Here is a 19411-nt window from a genome sequence, read left to right as displayed (position 1 = left end):
ATCAGTGGAACAACAACGATTTTAAGCAAAAACCGATGTCTTTGAGTATTTTACACCGGTTTTTCCAAAAATCGGTGTCTATGAGCGCATATTTTCGCTCATAGATATCGATTTTTTAGGCGATGTCTATAAGCGTCCGTTTTTTCGTTAATAGACACCGATTTTAACATCGGTTTTTAAAATCTGATGTCTATGATAATTTTCCCACCAATACTTAGCTAAAATTTTCAACTCTTCCCTCTAACCTAACCCTATATGATGTCGTCCACGGGAGGCAGAGAGAGAGAGCCGTCTTCGGGCGACTCACCTTCTCCGCCTCTATCTTCTCCTCCCCTCCCATCGCCGGCCCAATCTCGACCTCCTTTATTCTCCCAATTCGAAGCAGACAGAAACATAGATCGGAGATTTGTGCTTCCGATTCACCGCTCGATCCGCCAAGATGCAAATAGGTTCCGAGAAGGCGTCGTCCCTTGATCCCTTGTCGATCGTTGTCGCCTCCCTCTTCGACGGATATGGGCTAACGATAAGCCCAAAGTGTCTAATGTAGGAGGGAGAGGAAGTTGCTAACGATCAGCAAAACCAGACGCAAAGGTGTCTCCGTTTTTTTTTTGTTTTTACTCCTCTGCCCTTTGCGATTGTTTGTTCGACTACCTTTGAATCTTCAGCAGTTTGATGATCTCCTGTTCTCTATGCAGAGGTTGATGTCGTCGACGGTGGAGCATGATTACATAGGTCTGTCGGAGCGGAACTCCTCTGTCGGTGGAGTCGAGGGAGGGGTTCTGAACCTCAAGGCCACGGAACTCAGGTTGGGGCTGCCTGGGTCGGAGTCGCCCCACCGCGTGGAGAAGATCGGGCTCACCCTGGATTTGCTCCCCAAGAGCTTCGTCTCCGGTGCCAAGAGGGGGTTCTCCGACGCCAACGATGGGGGCGGGACGTGGGGATTTGCCGCCGAAGGTGGCGGATCTGAAGTGAACTCGGTAAAAGGTGGCGGCTTGTTTTCGGGGAGAGGGGAGGTTGCGTCCGGTGGCAGTGCAGGGCAGCTTTCTGGGCAAGGGAATGTGGGGAAGGACCTAGCGGTGAAAGCAGCTGGGCAGGAGCGGAAGGTCACCCCGAAGGGCTGTGGTTCTGTTGGGAATGATAGTTCGGTAGCTCCTACAGCGAAGTAAGTGTGATAAAAATGATCCTAGATTTTTCTTTCATAGATTCATAAATCTTCATGCGTTCTGGTTTCTGTTTTTTGTTTCTTTTTTTCCCCCTTTTGGCATAGCTTGGTCTTTTAATCGAATTTGTTATAATTTCCCTCGCCGTTTCACTGATTTTTTCTTTTTCTTGTTTGCTCTTCGCTGTTTTTTCCTCTTCTTCCTTACGTTCGGTGAAAATAGAGTCTTTTTTGGGTGCACAAACGTAGAATCTGGGTGACATCCGTTTGGTGGTTTGTGGTTCAACAAGGGTTTGCAATGGTATAAACTCTGCCATTCATTTAATAGGAAGAATCGATTTTTTCTCGGCGCCAGGATCTTTGTATCCATGAAATGACATTACTAAGCAAGGAATTTAATCAATTACTTTATGTAAAATATTATGTATGCTTTTGAGAGACTAAGATCTTCCCTTGGACGTTAACATATGTATTCAAGTTTTGTCTACTTCTGGGTTTCAAGACTTGAGTGTTTTGATACTGAAATCATAAAGTAATTTAATCAATTACTTTAAACTAAAGCATTCATTTAATAGTCAGATGTATATGAATGCTTACTTTTTTTCTTGTTCCTACTTGTAAACTATTACTGAACCAGACTCTTAAAGGTATGACATTACTAAAGCAAGACATTTAAGCATAACTTTTGTTTGTGTCGTTTAGCATCTCATTAGCTAAGGTAAGTCCATTTTTTATTTTTAATTTTACTAATTTTTATGTTTGCCCCTATTCATCTGGAAATAAGCAATTTGATTCTACTGGAAGTACAGTAGTGTATTGGAATACAAGAAAAATTAAAGTTCATTATCACCATTAATTGATAATTTGATATTAGATGATTTCTTTGACGGTAAATGACAAAATTCTTTAATGGTATCAAAAAATATGCATTTCTGTTTTTTTTTCTCAAAAGGTCTCATTCTTCTTGAAGATTTATTTCACATTTTATATGGTTTTAGTATTTGTTATCTACTCTAGAATGTTAATTGTTACATGGATAATTAGACCTTTGATGAGGTATTGACATCATATCGTGTCAGCTATAAAATGTATGTATATATGTCATGGATATCCTTTACACAAGACTCTATTTTTATTATTCTTTGTGTGGGTTTAGCAGTCAGTAGAGGCACTGTACTATCAATAATCTTTTCAATTTTGGTGAATGTTGAAGTTTACACCTGCTTTCTTTTTCAGGAGAATGTGGATATTAAAATTTTAACAAATGATGATGTTCTAGGTGATGTAATACCTTATGATCAGCAAGATGCAATGCGCCACCTCTGTTACCAATTCCTTGATTTAATGCCGCCTACGGTATGGATACTTCACCTTGTAATAGTTGTTATTTCTTTCAATTATATTATCCACATTAAATGGTCATTAAATAATACTACATCTGTAATAGGAAGTTGTTGCAATTACACTGGAATTTTAGATCATAAGCTCTACTTTTTTTTCCTTCTTCTAGCACCTCTTGATTTATGATTCAGTTTTTTCTCAGTTTGCCACTTTTCTTTTATGGTCTTTCTTTATGAATTTTATTTTTCAAACCTTTATGAATCTGTTATACATAATCAGTCAGGGAGCCTCTGTTATTTATTGATTCACAAGTACCTGTTATTTTGGTAACTAATATAGTTATACTTTAGATCCAGCCCTACTAAAATTTTCAATTAACAGTCACATTTTCACAATGCGATTTGGTCTTATTTGCTGTGGTTTTATTTGATCGTATTAACTCATTTATATTTTATTTCTTATTAGTTCTCTGTTTCTTATTCTTGGTTATTAGGGAAGAACAAACCCATAATTTCCTGGTTCACATCCAGTTTCTCTTAACAGGTGTGTCTTTATCCTTGTCAATATATATATATGTGTGTGTATATATATACATACCTTATTTATTTAACATCTTTAGCCTGACGTGAAAGACAGCTAGTAGTTCATTGTGTTTCAATGTTCAAATCTACAAAATTATGAATGTATATTTGGATTTTTGGAACAAATAATCTATTGGTTTACATATATTGTGTTTCCATCTAATATTGTGTTTCCATCTTAAATTCCCATGTAACCATGTTTTGGCTGGTTTGCATTTTAGAATGAGCAACCAAAAGCTTTTATCATTCCTTCCCTTTGAAACATTGATGTAAAAGATGTATTTTAAAACATCTCCAGATGTTTGTAACTTTGTGTATTACTATATTTTGCTATGACCTTACTGTTCTAGCCTATGACCTATTTAGTTATCATCTAGTCTCGTGCCATACAGTTTTCATTTTTATCCTTCTCTACCAGCTCAAATCCTATTCTTTTCTAGTGATTACAATTTCAATACATGTCTGTGTCATGAATTTCCACTGTATATGCTAAGTGTGTCAAGAGTTATCTCATGTTGCTTTTTCTGGGTGGTGCACTCGATGGCTCCTAACCTCCCTCCCCTTTAATTCTTTATATATATATATATTACATCGCTTTCTGAAGAGAAAGAGAGATGCAATACACTATATATATGCCTCTACGAACCCTAGACCTCCTCTCCCTCTTCCTCCATTGCCTCATTTCTCTTCTGGTGAGCTTCCCTTCTCTCAACATTTTCAATCTGTAAGTTACTTAAACTCTGCATATATATGATTATGTACTTATTACTGAATGAATATATACACTAAGAGTGTGTTCTACGTTAACATTGAGCATGCAACCATTCATCTTGTATAAGTTGTAGTGCACTCAAAGAAACATCTCTCTCTCTATATGTGGCCGGTAGTGCTTTTCATGTTTTCTAGTTAGCTTTTTCTTACTAACTTATATTGGAAGGCTTCAATTGCAAAATAAACTTGAAAGTTGTAATAATTCAGGAGTGCTTCGATCGATCAAAAGGTAGATTAATAAGTGCAGTATATATTAATTCTTTGAGATGGAAGGAGATAGCAGCGTCGTTCCACCGGGTTTCAGGTTTCATCCCACAGAAGAAGAGCTGGTGGGCTACTACCTTGCGAGAAAGGTAGCTTCAAAGGCCTAATTTGATGTGAAAGCTGTGTATGTTCAATCATAATGATCATCCTCAAGCTGTGTATGTTAGTGAAAAACAATCATATTAATACATGTATGAAACACATGCATACTCAAGTATTTTGATGTGTAAAACTTGACACAGGAAGAAGGATGGGTTGTTTGTAGAGCATTCAAGAAGCCAACCCCCAATCAAAGGCCTAATTTGGACAGTTTCGGGCACAATTACTATCAAGGGTTAGATTTTAACTTGTTATTCATAGATCTATCACTATATGATGTGGTTGAGATAATTGATGAATGTTTATCTTTTTAAGCATTCCAATTAGTCATCTTGTTACCTGGTGCTCTTATTGCATTTTCAACTATGATCTTTGGTCTTGGTTTACTAATATATTATTTATGTGTTTTTACAGTTTACAAATCTCAAGTACTCTAGAGTTGAAATTGATGAAGTGCGGTTCGAGTGGGTTGAATGCATGCTAGATTACATTTGAATTGTGGTTCTACCTTGATGTGTTAAAAGAATGTTCTACCTTGATTTTGATATCTATTAGCTAGCTTTTGATGTAAAAAGAATGTTTGAGTATTTTATGGATACTGTTGTAAGAAGATTATTTATATAATTTGTGAATATTTGTGTATTTTATGGATATTGTTGAATGAAGAATATTTGTATAATTTGTGAATATTTGTGTTTTTTTTTTATTATTGTCGGTTTTTCATTGTTTCGGAAATCAAATTTGTGCTGTTAAAAATATACATATTACATCGGTTTTCCACCGCTGCAAAACCGATGTTATTAACTAATATTACATCGGTCATTTACCGCTGCCAAAACTGGTGTTATTAACATACAATATTACATCGGTTTTACACCGTTGATGAAACGGTGTCGTTAAGTGATACTACACCGGTTAATAACCGATTCGAAGACCGGTGTCGTTAAGTGATACTACATCGGTTTTAACCCGATGTCTAAAATGGCAGACTTTTAACATCGGCTTCATAGACATCGGTCGAAAATGAAATAGACACCAGTGGAAAACCGATGTCTATGAGGATTTTTGTTGTAGTGTGAGTCTCAAACTTAGCAAATTAGTACACATTGGGTTGTTTTTCATGCAAGGAAATATGACATTGGGGTCATATTACATAATAATTAGTTTTGGATGTGTAGATGCCATATAAACCAATTCTAGGGATGTATTGTGATTTAGTATGAGCAAATACATCAAGAGGAAGCCAAAACTAGGACTTTAAGTCAAGATTCAATTGAATCATTTAGATAGTTTTATATTTTGTGTCAATCTTGGGATTGGTGATAGATACATTTTGTAATGTATTTTTCTTAAATAGACATGGGTAAAATAGACCTCTCCACATAATTTAGGAATTTTTGGAAGTCTATAGAATTTCTGGTGTATTTCTGAAATCAGGTCAAAAATGTTAAAAAAAGGCTGGAAAAGGATATCAGTTGACTGGTGCAGTTATCAGTCGACTGGTAACAGTATTTTTTGACCATAGAATGCTTCTATAAGGTTGTGTCGAAGGGATTAGTCGACTAGTACTTGGGGGCAGTCGATTGATACCAGCTTGAAAGTGTTTTCGGTGTTGTTCTTGACCAGGTCAACTCGTTTAGATGTATGAGATCCATGGGAGAGAAATACATAAGTTTAGGGTCAGTTTGGATGATAAGTTTTAAACAATTGTGATATTATTGGAGAGCTTTTTGAATGTTAGGCAAAGGGGGAGAAGTAAAGTTTAGTTGGGAAAACCTACCTTTAGTGCCTTTGCATAGGGAGAGCCTTGTGATAGGTTCTTAAAAATCCCTATGGAAAAATCCTAGCTCATTGGGGAGCTTAGGTGTAGGGGGAGCCTTGTGAAGGTTCTAATACATGTTTGCATTTTGTTTCGGCAGTGTAAATCCAAGTGTGTAGCCTTAGCAACATAAATGCATTCGGCGGTATAAGTCCAAGTGTTTAGCCTTGGAAACGTAAGTCCATTCGGCGGTTTAAGTCCAAGTGTGTAGCCTTGGCAATGTAAGTCCATTCAGCGGTGTAAGTCCAAGTGTGTAGTGTTGGCAACGTAAGTCTATTCGGCAGTGTAAGTCCAAGTGTGTAGCCTTGGCAATATAAGTCCATTATTTCTTTTTAGCATGTTTATTTACTATATGTTTTCCCTAACTTAAACGTATTGCCAAACATTAAAAAGGGAGAGATTGTTGGAGCAATCCCAATGGTCCGTGTGACCATGTGTTTTGGTGTTTAGGCAAAGGATTTAAGTAAGGATTACCCTCATTATTTGAAATGTGTATGTGAGTGTACAAGTTTGTAGAATACACATACGACTCAGCTTGATGGCTTCGGGTCCGGTGAATGATGGAGCAATCGAGGGGACGTGGACAAGGCGATAAGGACAAGAGCTGAGGGAAGCGTACTTTGAGGCATACACGAAAGATGTCATTGGGACGAGCTGCAGGCTTGGATGCATCCAAGGGACGAGAGCCAAAGGAAGTAAGTTTGAAGGCAAGAAGTCAAAGCTGCCAAGAAGAAGAGTCAAGTGAGTCGTGAGGGTCTGAGTGCGAGAGAAATGTACTCGGGAAAGGGAACCCAAGATTTAGGAATGTACCAGTCGGCTGGTACTGGGATCAGTCGATTGGGGGAGAGGATAGAGAGCTTCTGTGCTCGAAATGACTGGGATCAGTCGACTGGTACATGACACCAGTCGACTGGTAGAGAGTCATTAGGCTGGCACCAGTCGACTGATGCAAGGACCAGTCGACTGGTAACGGTAAAATAGCAAGGCTATTTTCTTTCAAACTCTATAAGAAGGAGCTTGGGATAGCTGGCTCAGGTGACAAAATTGGACTTGATTAAAACCTAATTAGTAATCACAAGAGTTCTCAAGTGCTTATGTAATCCAAGAGGTATTGGTGAGTTTTGTGATGAGGTTTCTCCACCCACAAGGAGCGACTTGAGATAGCGGGAGTTTGCCTGGGGCTAATCCATCGAAGGATCAGGATCGTTCACCTCAAGGACAGTCATAGAGTAGGAGCCCTAATCTCCGAACCACGTTACATCGACGTGCATTGGTTTGCATGTTCTTTCTCTTTGTTTTTAGCTTTTGTATTCATATTTTAGCTTTTGTATTCATATTAGTATTTGTATTTCCGCTTGCGCACTAACGAATATGTAGGAAGCTATCTATTGAGGGCACCACCTATTCAACTCCCCCTTCTAGTCAACCACCGATCCTCCAACACTAGGTTAGTAGTCTTTCAAAATTAGAGAAAGGGGCAATTCTCGCTACCAACGAGTCAGCCAAAAAATGGAGTCTAAGGGTTTTTGATAAAAAAAATAATTAGGGTTTCCATCCCTTGTGGGATGAAGGAAACTCCTTGATCAATTAATTCCAAATCAGGTGGAAAAGAAAAATATCACATCCGTCATCTTCTTTGGGTAAAAGAAAAAATAAAAGAAGGAGACAATGAAATGCGATATAAACAGAAAAAGAATTACTACCCCAGTCAAAAGATAGAAAAAATTAGGGCCAAGCTGTGACAACGAGATGCGAAAGTATCACGATACTTCAATAAAGAAAATAAAGATAGGGAACCGTAGCCCGCTTAGCATGTGGCTTCAGAAAAAGGTAACAAAACCTAGAGGAGGATAGTTTGGTCGATCATTGCCATTAGAAAGTCTTATCTTATCAATCTTCTCTTATTTCCCTGCTCCTTAGCTTCCTAACTTGGTAAGATAAGACAGTCAGACCTGTTGAGGTGATTCCAATATAGGAAAGTCTCGGATTTCCCTGCTCCTTAGCTTCCTAACTTTACAGGCCTCGCGACTCCTTAGCCTACCAGCCTCTAATGCCTCTCGGCCTTTCAGGGCTCCAGACCTCCTGGCTCCATAGCCTTCCGACCTCTCAGGCCTCCCAACTCCTTAGATTCTCAGCTCTTGACTCTCAAGACACTGCCTCCTTGGCTTTCCGGCCTCTTGGCGCCGACACAGGATACATGATCATTTCAAATTTTGGATTATTTTAGGAAAAAGATAATTATCATGTAAATCTCACAACAACGTGATCAAGTCTCGTAATATTTAAGGAGTTAAATAATGGCAACATAGAGAAAGTAACAGAAGAAAAAAGTTTATGGTCTTCTTATAAAAGGTAGTTCTTGTTAGCTTAGAAACTGTTGGTATCACATTCAAAGACATGTACACTCACTAATGTGAAAAATAAATAGAGCGAGGAGGAAAATAACTGCTAGAATATTTTCTTACAATGAGAAAAAAATGAATTGATTTACTACACATCTCTAGGACTCTTTAAATACACCACAAACTAACACCTACTACTCATGAAAATAGGAAAGACTAATTCCACTAATTTATCCCATAAAAATAGGAAATCTTATCACCACTAATGCAAGGAAAAAAATCGTGGCCACTACGTGTCATGTCCGGATTAATATGCTCACATTACCCCTCCTAATCCTGACATGGCTCTAAATCAAGGACACCGAGTTGTTGTCGCATGGTTGCTAACTTCACTCCTGGCAATGGTTTAGTTAATACATCGGCTAGTTGTTCTCCGATATTAACGAACTTAACCACAATCTGTCCCTTCTCAATACATTCTTTGATAAAATGGAATCTTGTATCTATATGCTTGTTGCGACCATAAAATATCGGATTCTTCATGAGAGCTATGACAGATTTGTTGTCGACAAACAGAGTCACCGGCTTTGGCTCTACACCGGTTAATTCACTGGCAAGGCTCCTTAACCACAAAGCATGACAGGCTGTAGTTGTGGCTGCCATAAACTCTGCATCACAAGATGAAAGCGCCACTGTCTTTTGCTTCTGTGAATTCCAAGACACCAAACTTTCATTAAAATAGAAAGTCATTCCACTTGTGTTTTTCCTTCCATCTAGATCGGTGGCTAGATCACTGTCCGAGTAACCGAATATACCAATTTTCTGGGGTCCCTTCATGTAAACAAGTCCAAAGTGAATTGTACCTTTCAAATACCTGAGAATCTGTTTGACCACCTTGTGATGCATGATTGTAGGCATCTCCATGTATTTGCTCACCATTCTGACAGAATATGATAGGTTAGGTCGTGTGTGTAGTAAATATCTCAGATGACCAATAATGCGCTTGTACTCCATGGCGTCAACTGGAGTCCCTTTCAAGTCTTTATGTAGCTGTGTCTTGGGTTCCATCGGATGCTTTGTGGCATTACAATCTTCCATCTTGAATTGAGACAGGATTTTCTTGGCATAAGTTGATTGTCTAAGTAAAATTCGGTTCTTCTGTTATTCTACTTCAATTCCTAAGTAGTAGGAGAGGAGACCCAAATGACTCATCTCAAATTCCGTCATCATTTGTTGTTTGAATTTGTTGATTTCTTCTGTGATACTTCCTGTCACGATGAGATCGTCGACATACACTCCAACAAGTATACTTGCTTCTCCTTCACCTCTTGTATATATTGCATGTTCTTGAGTACATTTTTTTGAAACCGAGCTCTTCCAGACTCCTGTTCAGTCGCATGTTCCAAGCTTGTGGAGCTTGCCGCAGTCCATAGAGGGCTTTGGACAACCTGTACACCTTGTGTTTCTGATTTTGTACTTCAAACCCTTTCGATTGAGTGACATAGATTTCTTCTTTTAACTCTCCATTAAGAAATGATGACTTCACATCTAGATGGTGTACCTCCCAACTTTAATTTGTCATAAGCGCAAGAATGACTCAAACAGTGTCAAGTCTAGCAATAGGTGCAAACACCTCTTCAAAGTCAATGCCTTGTCTTTGTACATAGCCTTTAGCCACTAATTTTGCTTTGTGCTTAACAACTTTCCCCGTTGAATCTTTCTTCAGTTTGAACACCCACTTTAGGCCGATAGATTTATGGCCTAATGGGAGCTCAGTTAGGGTCCAGGTCTTGTTCATCTCAATAGATCTCAGCTCTTCCTCCATTGCTTCGTACCAGTAAGCCTCAATTATAGCCTCTTAGTAGCATGTCGGCTCTTCAGACATCACTATCATCACCTCATTCTCTTCTTCATTAACACCAACCACTTCCTCAGTGTTGGCATAGATATCGACAATGAATTTAAAATGGACTAGCCCTTCATGAGACTCAGGTGTGTTTGTTATTGGAGGCGAGGTAACTGCATGGGCGTTCAATGGTGGTGTAGATAGACTTGACGCTCTTGTCATGGGTACTAGGGTTGTTACTGGTGGTGTGACATGTTCCACCCCTGCCTCAACGTCTGCTGCAACAATCACCTCATCGGTGTCAAATGCATCCACCACCATAAACTCCAGTAAGTTTTCATCCTTGTTAGCACCTGCATTCCATGTCCATTCACAATTTTCTTGAAATATTACATCTCTACTTATTTGTAGCTTGCCATGCCTTGGATCAAATACACGATGAGCTTTGCAGCCTTCCTCGACACCCAAGTATACCATGGGTGAGCTTCTGTCGTCAAGTTTCTTAAGATGAGGGGCTATATTTTTCACATATGCAACACAACCAAATACTCTCAAGTGGGCGAGATGTGGCTTTCTCCCTATCCAAGCTTCAAATGGGATACATTCTCTCTGCACCTTAGTTGGGAGACAGTTTAGCAGATAGACAACATGCCTAACCGCCTCTCCCCAGAACCTTGTCGACATGTGTGCACCCTTGAGGAGAGATCTTGCCATAGCCATCACGGTGCGGTTCCGGCACTCCACAACACCATTTTGTCGAGGTGTGTAGGGAGTCATGAGGTGTCGTTCAATTCCTTCATTTTCACAGAACAGAATGAACTCTGTGGATAAAACTCATCACCCCGATCTGTCCGAAGTGTTCTGATCTTGTGCTCAATCGTGTTCTCTATCAAGAATTTAAACTTCTTGAATGCTTGGAAAGCATCATTCTTTGCTGCCAATACAAACACCCACATCCACCTTGTGAAATCATCAACAATCAAAAGGAAATACTTGTTACCAATGAGTATACATGGTGTGATTGGCCCGCAAATATCAGCATGAAGAAGTTCCAATGGCTTCTCTGCTCTAAAGTTTGCTTGGCACAGGAATGATGACCTTGTATGCTTAGCGATCACACACACCTCGCAAAGCTTGTTCGACTGGAGCAATAGTGGCACATCAACCGCCAATTTCTTCTCACCCAACAACTTCAAGTCATGGAAATTGACATGTCCGAACCTTGCATGCCATAACCAGGTTAGCTCTTCTAGTCTTGCTAGGAGACAGACTTGCTTGAATATCTTCAAGGTTATCTTGTACAAGTGATTCTGTGTTCACTTTACCAGCATCAAGAGCTTCTTGCTCCTATCAATCACCTTCATGATATCTCCTTCCATATGCACCTCATTCCCAGCTTCTGTCAATTGACTAAGACTTATGATATTACTACAAAGTTTCAGAATGTAATGTACCTCGTGGAGAGCCTTCTAATCGTCGTTCTTGCATTCGAACACAACCGTCCCCTTGCCCATGATCTCAATGGTTGATCCATCGCCAAACCTCACCCTCTCGATGATGGTTTCATTTAATTCTTGAAACTTCTTGTGACGGTCAGTCATGTGGTTGATGACACCGTTGTCAAGGTACCAGACGTCTTTATCTCCTTTCTTAATGTTGCAGTACATCTCCGGCAGCAACCTATCTTCACTGAGCAGAATGGTATCCTACCGCTCACGCCTAGTGTGAGACTCCTCGTGGGACACGGTCATCATCGGTGATGGCTCTTCATCGGTGGCGCAAGTGAGGTGAGTTTCATCATCACGACGCTTATTGTAGCATTCAGACGCATAATGCCACATTTTCTCACAATTGAAACACTTTATATGGCTCTTGTCACGAGTACCTTTGTCGTTGCTGCTAGTGCCTCTTGCACTATCCTAACGCAGGGTACGACGACTATGACCGCGCCCTCGCCTGTGCCCATGTCATTTTCCATGACCAGGGCTCCTGGACCCACGCCCCTTGCCTCCTGACAAAATGTCCTCATTGCTCTCCTTCTGTCACATTTGCCATGTGGCATGAGTAAGTAGGAGCTCACCTTCAGTGCTGTTGGTATTGCCGCGTAATCATAATGCTCGTTCCTCGTATGCCTTCAGTCGTCCTATAATCTCCTCAAATGGTACTGTCTCAAGGTTGTGAAACTGCTCAATACTAGCAACAATAGGAAATAATTTATCAGGGGCATAATCGAGCAACTTCTTTACCAAATAGCAGTCTTCAAGCGTGACACCAAGAGTGGAGAACTTGCTGCTCATGGCACTGAGTTTGCCAGCAAACTCATCAATTGTCTCGGTCTCTTTCATCCGAACGGCGTCAAACTCGCTCTTCAGCATCTGTAACCGTACCTTCTTCACCCAATCACTACCAAGATACCTCATCTTGAGGATGTCCCAGACTTCCTTTGCCGTCTTTTTTTTTTTGCGATCTGGAGAAGGATGTCTTCGGGGACACACTGCAAGATGTATGCACGCGCCTTTTTGTCCTTCTTTGCATCCAGCTGGGCTCCTTTCGCTAGCTCCACCGCCTCCCAGACTCCCTGGGCATCAAGAATCGCTTCTGTCTTGATTGCCCACACAATATAATTGTGAGGAGTTAGCATTGGATAGGAAAATGACATCCCGCCGTTCTCCTTCACAGTAGCTTGTGGGACACCCAACATTATTGTGGAGTCATGGATTCTTGGGTGTTCAATACTAACTTAGGAGTTCTATACTGACTTTGCTCCGATACCATATGTTAGCTTAGAAACTGTTGGTATCACACCCAAAGACATATACACTCACTAATGTGAAAAATGAATAGAGCGAGGAGAAAAATAACTACTAGAATACTTTCTTACATTGAGCAAAAAATGAATTGATTTACTACACATCTCTAGGACTCTTTAAATACACCACTAACTCATGAAAATAGGAAAGACTAATTCACTAATTTATCCCATGAAAATAAGAAAAACTAATTCCACTAATTTATCCCATGAAAATAGGAAATTTTATCACCACTAATGCAAGGAAAAAAAAAAACTGTGACCACTACGTGTCATGTCCGGATTAATATGCTCACAGTCCTTTCTGGTATCCAGGGGTATACGCACAACTATGTACATCAAAATCCTAATATTCATCTTCTTCATCCTTTAATTTGAGCGTCGGAGTGTCTATGTTATGAAACCCTCTTACTGTCATTCTAATACTCTTCTTCTTATCTACTTTTATCTAGACTCCGAATCACATCATCATTTTCATTATTATTTAGTGATTGATAATTAAATTGACAATAGAGCAAACTTCTTCATCCTTCAATTTGAACGTCGGAATATATATGTTAGAAAATCTCCTTGTCATCATTCTAATCATCTTCTTTGTTATTTGCTTTTAGGCTCTGAATCACGTCACCATTCTTATTATTATTTGATGAGTGACAATTAAATTGACTACGGACCAAACTCATCAATGATTTATTTGAGCAGACCGGATCAATCATAATCTCCAATATCTAATAAAACATTAAATGACTGAGATACCCCGACTCGTCTTGGGATAGTTTAAATCACCACTGCCTCTGCCGTAACAAAATGAGAAGAAAAAGAAACATAGCATCTGGTGTGCATGATTAAAATTTTATGGTCAAGTGTTAAAAAAAGAAAAGGTGTTCAGTGATACATCACTACGTTCTCGCTCTCGCTCTAATAATTTATAAAGTTGGAGTGAGAACTCCAAATGGAAGACCCAGTTTAAAACTGCAAGTAGAGATTGTACGAGCTAACAGGCGTAAGTTCAGAAATTGCAGGATGAGTAAGGAGGAGTCCCAAGAAGCTGAAGCACCGAAGGACGGCAAAGGCGGATGGATCACTTTTCCTTTCATCTTAGGTCTCATCTCTTCCCCTCTCTCGCAGCACCGATATTTAATTTGCGGCACGCAGATCGAGCTGGTAATTACAGGGAGGGAGGATTAATATTGGTTTTGCAGGGAGTGCGTTTGGGATGACGCTAGCGGCTTCAGGAGTGACAGCCAACTTGACGGTGTACCTGATAAAGCAGTACAACGTGAAGAGCATCGACGCCGCGCAGATCGGGAACATCGTCAACGGCTGCATCAGCCTTTCGCCCGTCGCCGGAGCCATCCTTTCTGATGCCTTCGTCGGCTGCTATCCGGTCATCGTTTTCTCCACCTTGCTCAGTTTACTGGTAGGCAGCGTCCTCATCTTAATTCTCTCATTTGAATCGTTTTAGCAGTTCCAAATTCTCATAATTTTTCTATCTATACATTTATTAACTTCACTCTGACAGCAACGAGTATAAATACTAATTAATTTATGTTTATAAAATACTTTTTGTAGTTTAAAATAGGAAACAAGTATAAATACGAAGAGTTCGGATCTCTGTATTTTCTTATCAATCGGGCTGATCAAATTACATTTTATATAATAAAGATGTCTTATATATCACGAGAATATCTTACACATGACTATCCAGTAAATAAGATAAAAAAATAGAATTTTTTTAGGCGCAGAAGATCTGAATTAAAATATGAAATACCTTTTTCCATGGACCAACTAGAGGGTCTTTTTTTTTTTTGGGCGATTAAAAAAAAATTTTAAAAAAAACCTATTCGCTGCTGCAGTCACTCGTCCTCGTCACGTTGACCGCTGCCGTCAAGTGGCTCAGGCCGCCCCCATGCGCGTTCGGTTCCGCCGACTGCCAGTCGGCGTCTTCGGGCCAGCTCGCCTTCTTATACATAGCAATAGCTCTGACAGCGGCCGGCTGTGGCGGAACGCGGTTCAACATGCTCGCCCTGGGCGCCAGTCAATTCGACAAGCCCCGAGACCAGACCGTGATCTTCAACTGGTTCTTCGTCCTCATCTACGCCGCTGGCATCATCGGAACCACTGTCTTAGTCTTCATTGAAGACAGCATCAGCTGGACGCTGGGCTTCGGGCTGTCCGCAACGGCTAACGCTGCTATCGCCGTCGTCCTGCTGTCGGGAGCCAAGTACTACAGGAAGCCGGCAGCCCAAGGAAGCCCGTTCACTGGCCTCCTACAAGTGGTCGTTGCTGCTTTCAGAAAATGGAATGTTACAATAACACCGGCGAATCCCAGCTATTACTTCAGAGCAATTAATGGCGGAAACATTAACAGAGCAAAGGCTTTGGATCATACTCCGAACGGGAGCCTACTGGGACGTGCTCCGACCCAGAGCCTAAGGTTTCTGAACAGGGCTGCGTGGATCTGCGACGGCGAGATCAAGCCAAACGGGTCGGTGGCCAAGCCGTGGAGGCTCTCCAGCGTGGAGCAAGTCGAGGACTTCAAGGTCTTGCTCCGCATCTTCCCTCTCTGGAGCTCCTCCATCTTCATCAGCGTCTCCATCAGCATCCAGCTCGGCCTCACCGTCCTCCAAGCCCTCACCATGGACCGTACCGTCGGACCTCACTTCTCCGTCCCCGCCAGTTCCTTTGTCGTCTCCTCCCTCGCCAGCACAGCAATCGCCCTCTGCCTGCTCGACCGCTTCCTCCTCCCTCTCTGGCACCACCTCACGCGGCACACTCCCACGCCGCTCCAGCGCGTGGGTGTGGGCCACTTCTTCAACGCGGCCGGCATGGCTGCGTCTGCCCTGGTGGAGCACGCCCGGGCGAGGGTGGTGCGGGCGCATCGTAAGGAAAGCGAGGCCGGTTGGGTGGTGCCGATGTCGGCGCTATGGCTGGTGGTGCCGTTGGTATTGGTGGGGGTGGGGGAGGCGTTTCATTTCCCGGGGCAAGTGGCGCTTTATTACCGGGAGTTCCCATCGATGCTGCGCAACACGTCGACGGGGATGATAGCGGTGACCATTGCGCTGGGGTTCTACCTGAGCACTGCCGTGATAGACTTGATCCGGCGAACGACAGGGTGGTTACCGGACAATATAAACGCGTCGAGATTGGAGAAGGTGTATTGGATTGTGACTGTGTTGACGATTGCCAACTTTAGCTACTACATCGCCTGCGCAGCGCTCTACAGGTATCAGAATCCGCTGCCAGAGGAGGAGGAGGAGGAGGGGCGGCAGCAGCGGCTGAATGGAAACGATTAAACTGAGGAATGTCAGCATTGACCCGCAGTAGTTGCTGAGCTGGACAATAAATGAGATCTATGAACTTAATGCTTTTCTTTTGTGAGAAAGAAGGTCGAGTTAATATAATCTCGCTTTGTTCATGTGAAAAAAAGATCATCTATTAACCAATGTTTTGAAAATCGGACTAGTCATTGAACCAATGAGATGATTGGATTGAGATTTTTTAGGTTCAGCCGGTCGAATCGATGGTTCAATCGTTATATATATATATATATATATATATATATATATAAATCATGCTTCAATAGTTAAAAAAATTCACGCTTCAAAATAAAGAGAGGAAACCTATTGTACCAACAATTTATCTTATTTCATATAAGACCTGCTTCAATTATAGCATTAAATTCACTAAATTTATAACTCTAGCAAATAAATATATACTAAACAATAACATAACTACTAAATAGTTTCATTCAATTAAAAAAAAAGACAATAATTCATTACAAATACAATAATATTTAACAACTAACATATAATTAAAAATAATCAATTCATCACGAATTTACAACTCTATTATTACATTCATATCCAATCATCTTCATCAACAAGAACACTTCTACGTTGAAATAAGTCCAAATTAACATCCTCGGGCTCAGCTTCATCTTCATCATCTGAAAAGGAAAAAAACAATCACATTTACTTCAAGAAAAATAGTTATATCTTTATACTTAATAATATAATATCATATCAAAACAACCTTCAAATTGTTGAAAATTAGAACTTTCCAGAGGTATTAGAAGTTCTTCAAGCTCCTCTTCCAACTCATCATAATCAAGCTCTCCTATTGGTATTTCTTCCACCACCCAAAAATCTGTTTTATCAATGGACTCATAATCAACGGGATCATAACTTCTCTTTGGTTGTTCACTCCTACAACATATTTCATGAGTTATTAATATATTAATAAATTTTTTGATACAAAATAATGAAATTAATAATAAAAAAAAGAATAATTTCAGATGTACCTATATTGCAATCGCAAATTATAATGCTCATATACAATATCATTAAGTCTCTGATGCTCCAATCTATTCCTTTTTTTTTGTATAAATACGTTTAAAAACACTCCAATTTCGTTGACATCGAGAAGAAGTTGTTTGACCCAAAATCCTAATTGCAAGCTTTTGTAAATTTTGAGCATCACAACCAAAGAGCTTCCACCAACTCTCTACCACAATCACAGTGAATATTAGAATATTAGATAAAGAAAACTAAATAATAAATATTTTTTTTTTCAAAAGATTTAATATAATAAAAAATTATTACTTGGACAATTTTTTTGGCTGCTAAGAATAGCATATTTTCGCCCAAAACTCCCTTAGCGATCTCGAAACATACCAATTTCATATGTTAATACATCCAAACTACACCAATCTACCTTTGATTCTATGTAATCAAACAAACCATTTGTGATCTCTGGATGGGTAGAAAATGTGGGATCATATTGAAAAGCATGATTCAAATAATAAGCAGCAGCATGAAGATTCTTTCTCAACATTCTATCCCATCTTTCATTGATTATGTTAGTATAAGGCTTGTAGAATCTCTCTTTGTTTTTAAAGAGCTTCTTGATGCCATTAATTGCTCTATACATGCCCTCATAGACATAACCCAAAGAAGGTCTTTCATCAGTGTCACAAACACGCAAAAGACGAATAAGTGGGCCCATAATCCTCATTGTAATCAAACAATTATTCCAAAACTTTTCATTCAAAACAATTTGCTTGACCTCTTTTCCTTTGTCTATTTTCAAGAACTTTTTGTAATCTCCACTGGTGACTAGAGCTTGCAAACTATCTTTGTGATCATGCAAACTTTTTAATGCAATAAAAGTAGTTGCAAATCTAGTTTCTCCTAGACGAATAATCTCCTTCCACCCTTTTGTCTTTCTCAACTAATTTAAAGTGTACTTGTGGTTATACACAAATACAGTCACAGTTGAAGCAAGTGATACTATGGCTTTCACATAATTCATTTGACCAATATCCTTTAAAATTAAATTGATGCAATGTGCAGCACATGGAGACCAACAAATGGTTGGGTATTTTTCACTTAGTAAAGTTCCAACAGCCTTATAATTGCTAGCATTATCAGTAATCATATGCACCATATTTCTTAGACCAACGATTTCAACAATTTCAGCAAATAAATTACACAAATTTTGTGCATTTGTCTCAACATCAGATGCATCAATAGATTTGATGAAAGATATACCTTTAGGACAGCAAACCAAAAAATTAATCAATGGCCTTTGTCTACTGCCTTTCCACCCATCACCCATTATAGTGCAACCAGTTTCAGTCCAAATACTTCGAAATGAATCAATAAGTAAAGCCAAATCTTTCTTAGCTTCTCGCAACAAAGGCACTCGCAGATCATAATAAGATGGAGCTTTATACCCATGACCCATTGATGTTATTTGATCAATAGCTTTTTGCAAAAAATGGAGAGTTAGCAACATTTATAGGAATGCAAGCATCATAAAACCAACGGGCAATAGCCATATCACAGTTGTGCCATTTTTCTTTACTTTGCAAAATAACCTTGATAGTGGGTTGTGAATTTCATTTCCACCTTTAAAGAAATTATGTATATCTGGGCCTAGTGTAGTGGCTTTTCGCTTTCCTTTATAAGATGGTGCACTTGCCTCATTGATTGTAATTCCTTTAGTGTGAATAATGAGAATTTCTTGGACTTCATTGCCATCAAATTCATCTACAGATCGACCAAATGGATTTTCTACCCCAAATTCTCCTTTTTTTTCTCTTTTTTCTTCTCAAAAATATCTTTCAAGGTTACTGAAATAGCATGCCTAACTTCTGGTGGAACCTTTCCACAAGAAACAATGTTACCCCTTGCCCCCGCTAAGTGTTGCTTCATCCTAAATATGCCCCCACCTGCAAATGTCTTGTGACAATAAATGCATGTCATAGTTTTTCTTCCTTGTGCATTTACACCTTCAGAAACATGAGCTCATGCTATATCCGCTTTCTGTCTATGACTTTGGCTTACAGATTCTTCACTAGTAAATGGTCCGACAGA

General features: G+C 39.8%; 2 protein-coding genes across 2 annotated transcripts; both read left to right on the top strand.

Moving 5' to 3' along the window:
- Positions 1 to 549: 549 nt before the first annotated feature.
- Positions 550 to 1166, top strand: LOC121979528 (auxin-responsive protein IAA27-like). Its single transcript, XM_042531517.1, has 2 exons — positions 550 to 591; positions 696 to 1166. Exon 2 carries the CDS (start codon positions 702 to 704, stop codon positions 1164 to 1166), a length of 465 nt encoding a protein of 154 aa, XP_042387451.1. The 5' UTR covers positions 550 to 591; positions 696 to 701.
- Positions 1167 to 13846: 12680 nt separating this feature from the next.
- On the top strand, positions 13847 to 16541 carry LOC121980434 (protein NRT1/ PTR FAMILY 2.7-like). Its single transcript, XM_042532467.1, has 3 exons — positions 13847 to 14133; positions 14234 to 14451; positions 14888 to 16541. The coding sequence occupies exons 1-3, from the start codon at positions 14055 to 14057 to the stop codon at positions 16325 to 16327; spliced, it is 1737 nt and encodes a 578-aa protein (XP_042388401.1). The 5' UTR covers positions 13847 to 14054; the 3' UTR covers positions 16328 to 16541.
- The last annotated feature ends 2870 nt before the right edge of the window (positions 16542 to 19411 follow it).

Source organism: Zingiber officinale, chromosome 5A (genome assembly GCF_018446385.1).
Source record: "Zingiber officinale cultivar Zhangliang chromosome 5A, Zo_v1.1, whole genome shotgun sequence".
Taxonomy (NCBI): domain Eukaryota; kingdom Viridiplantae; phylum Streptophyta; class Magnoliopsida; order Zingiberales; family Zingiberaceae; genus Zingiber; species Zingiber officinale.
The sequence above is the reverse complement of the archived record's forward strand: the minus strand, read 5'-3'. Positions and strand labels throughout refer to the sequence as shown.

What these genes read in the sequence shown, in the direction of transcription:
- LOC121980434 (XM_042532467.1), top strand. Translation starts at nt 14,055, where the DNA reads ATGAGTAAGGAGGAGTCCCAAGAAGCTGAAGCACCGAAGGACGGCAAA. An exon ending in CACTTTTCCTTTCATCTTAG is followed by an intron (nt 14,134 to 14,233) that starts GTCTCATCTCTT and finishes TTGGTTTTGCAG; the next exon opens with GGAGTGCGTTTGGGATGACG. An exon ending in CCACCTTGCTCAGTTTACTG is followed by an intron (nt 14,452 to 14,887) that starts GTAGGCAGCGTC and finishes TCGCTGCTGCAG; the next exon opens with TCACTCGTCCTCGTCACGTT.
- LOC121979528 (XM_042531517.1), top strand. Translation starts at nt 702, where the DNA reads ATGTCGTCGACGGTGGAGCATGATTACATAGGTCTGTCGGAGCGGAAC.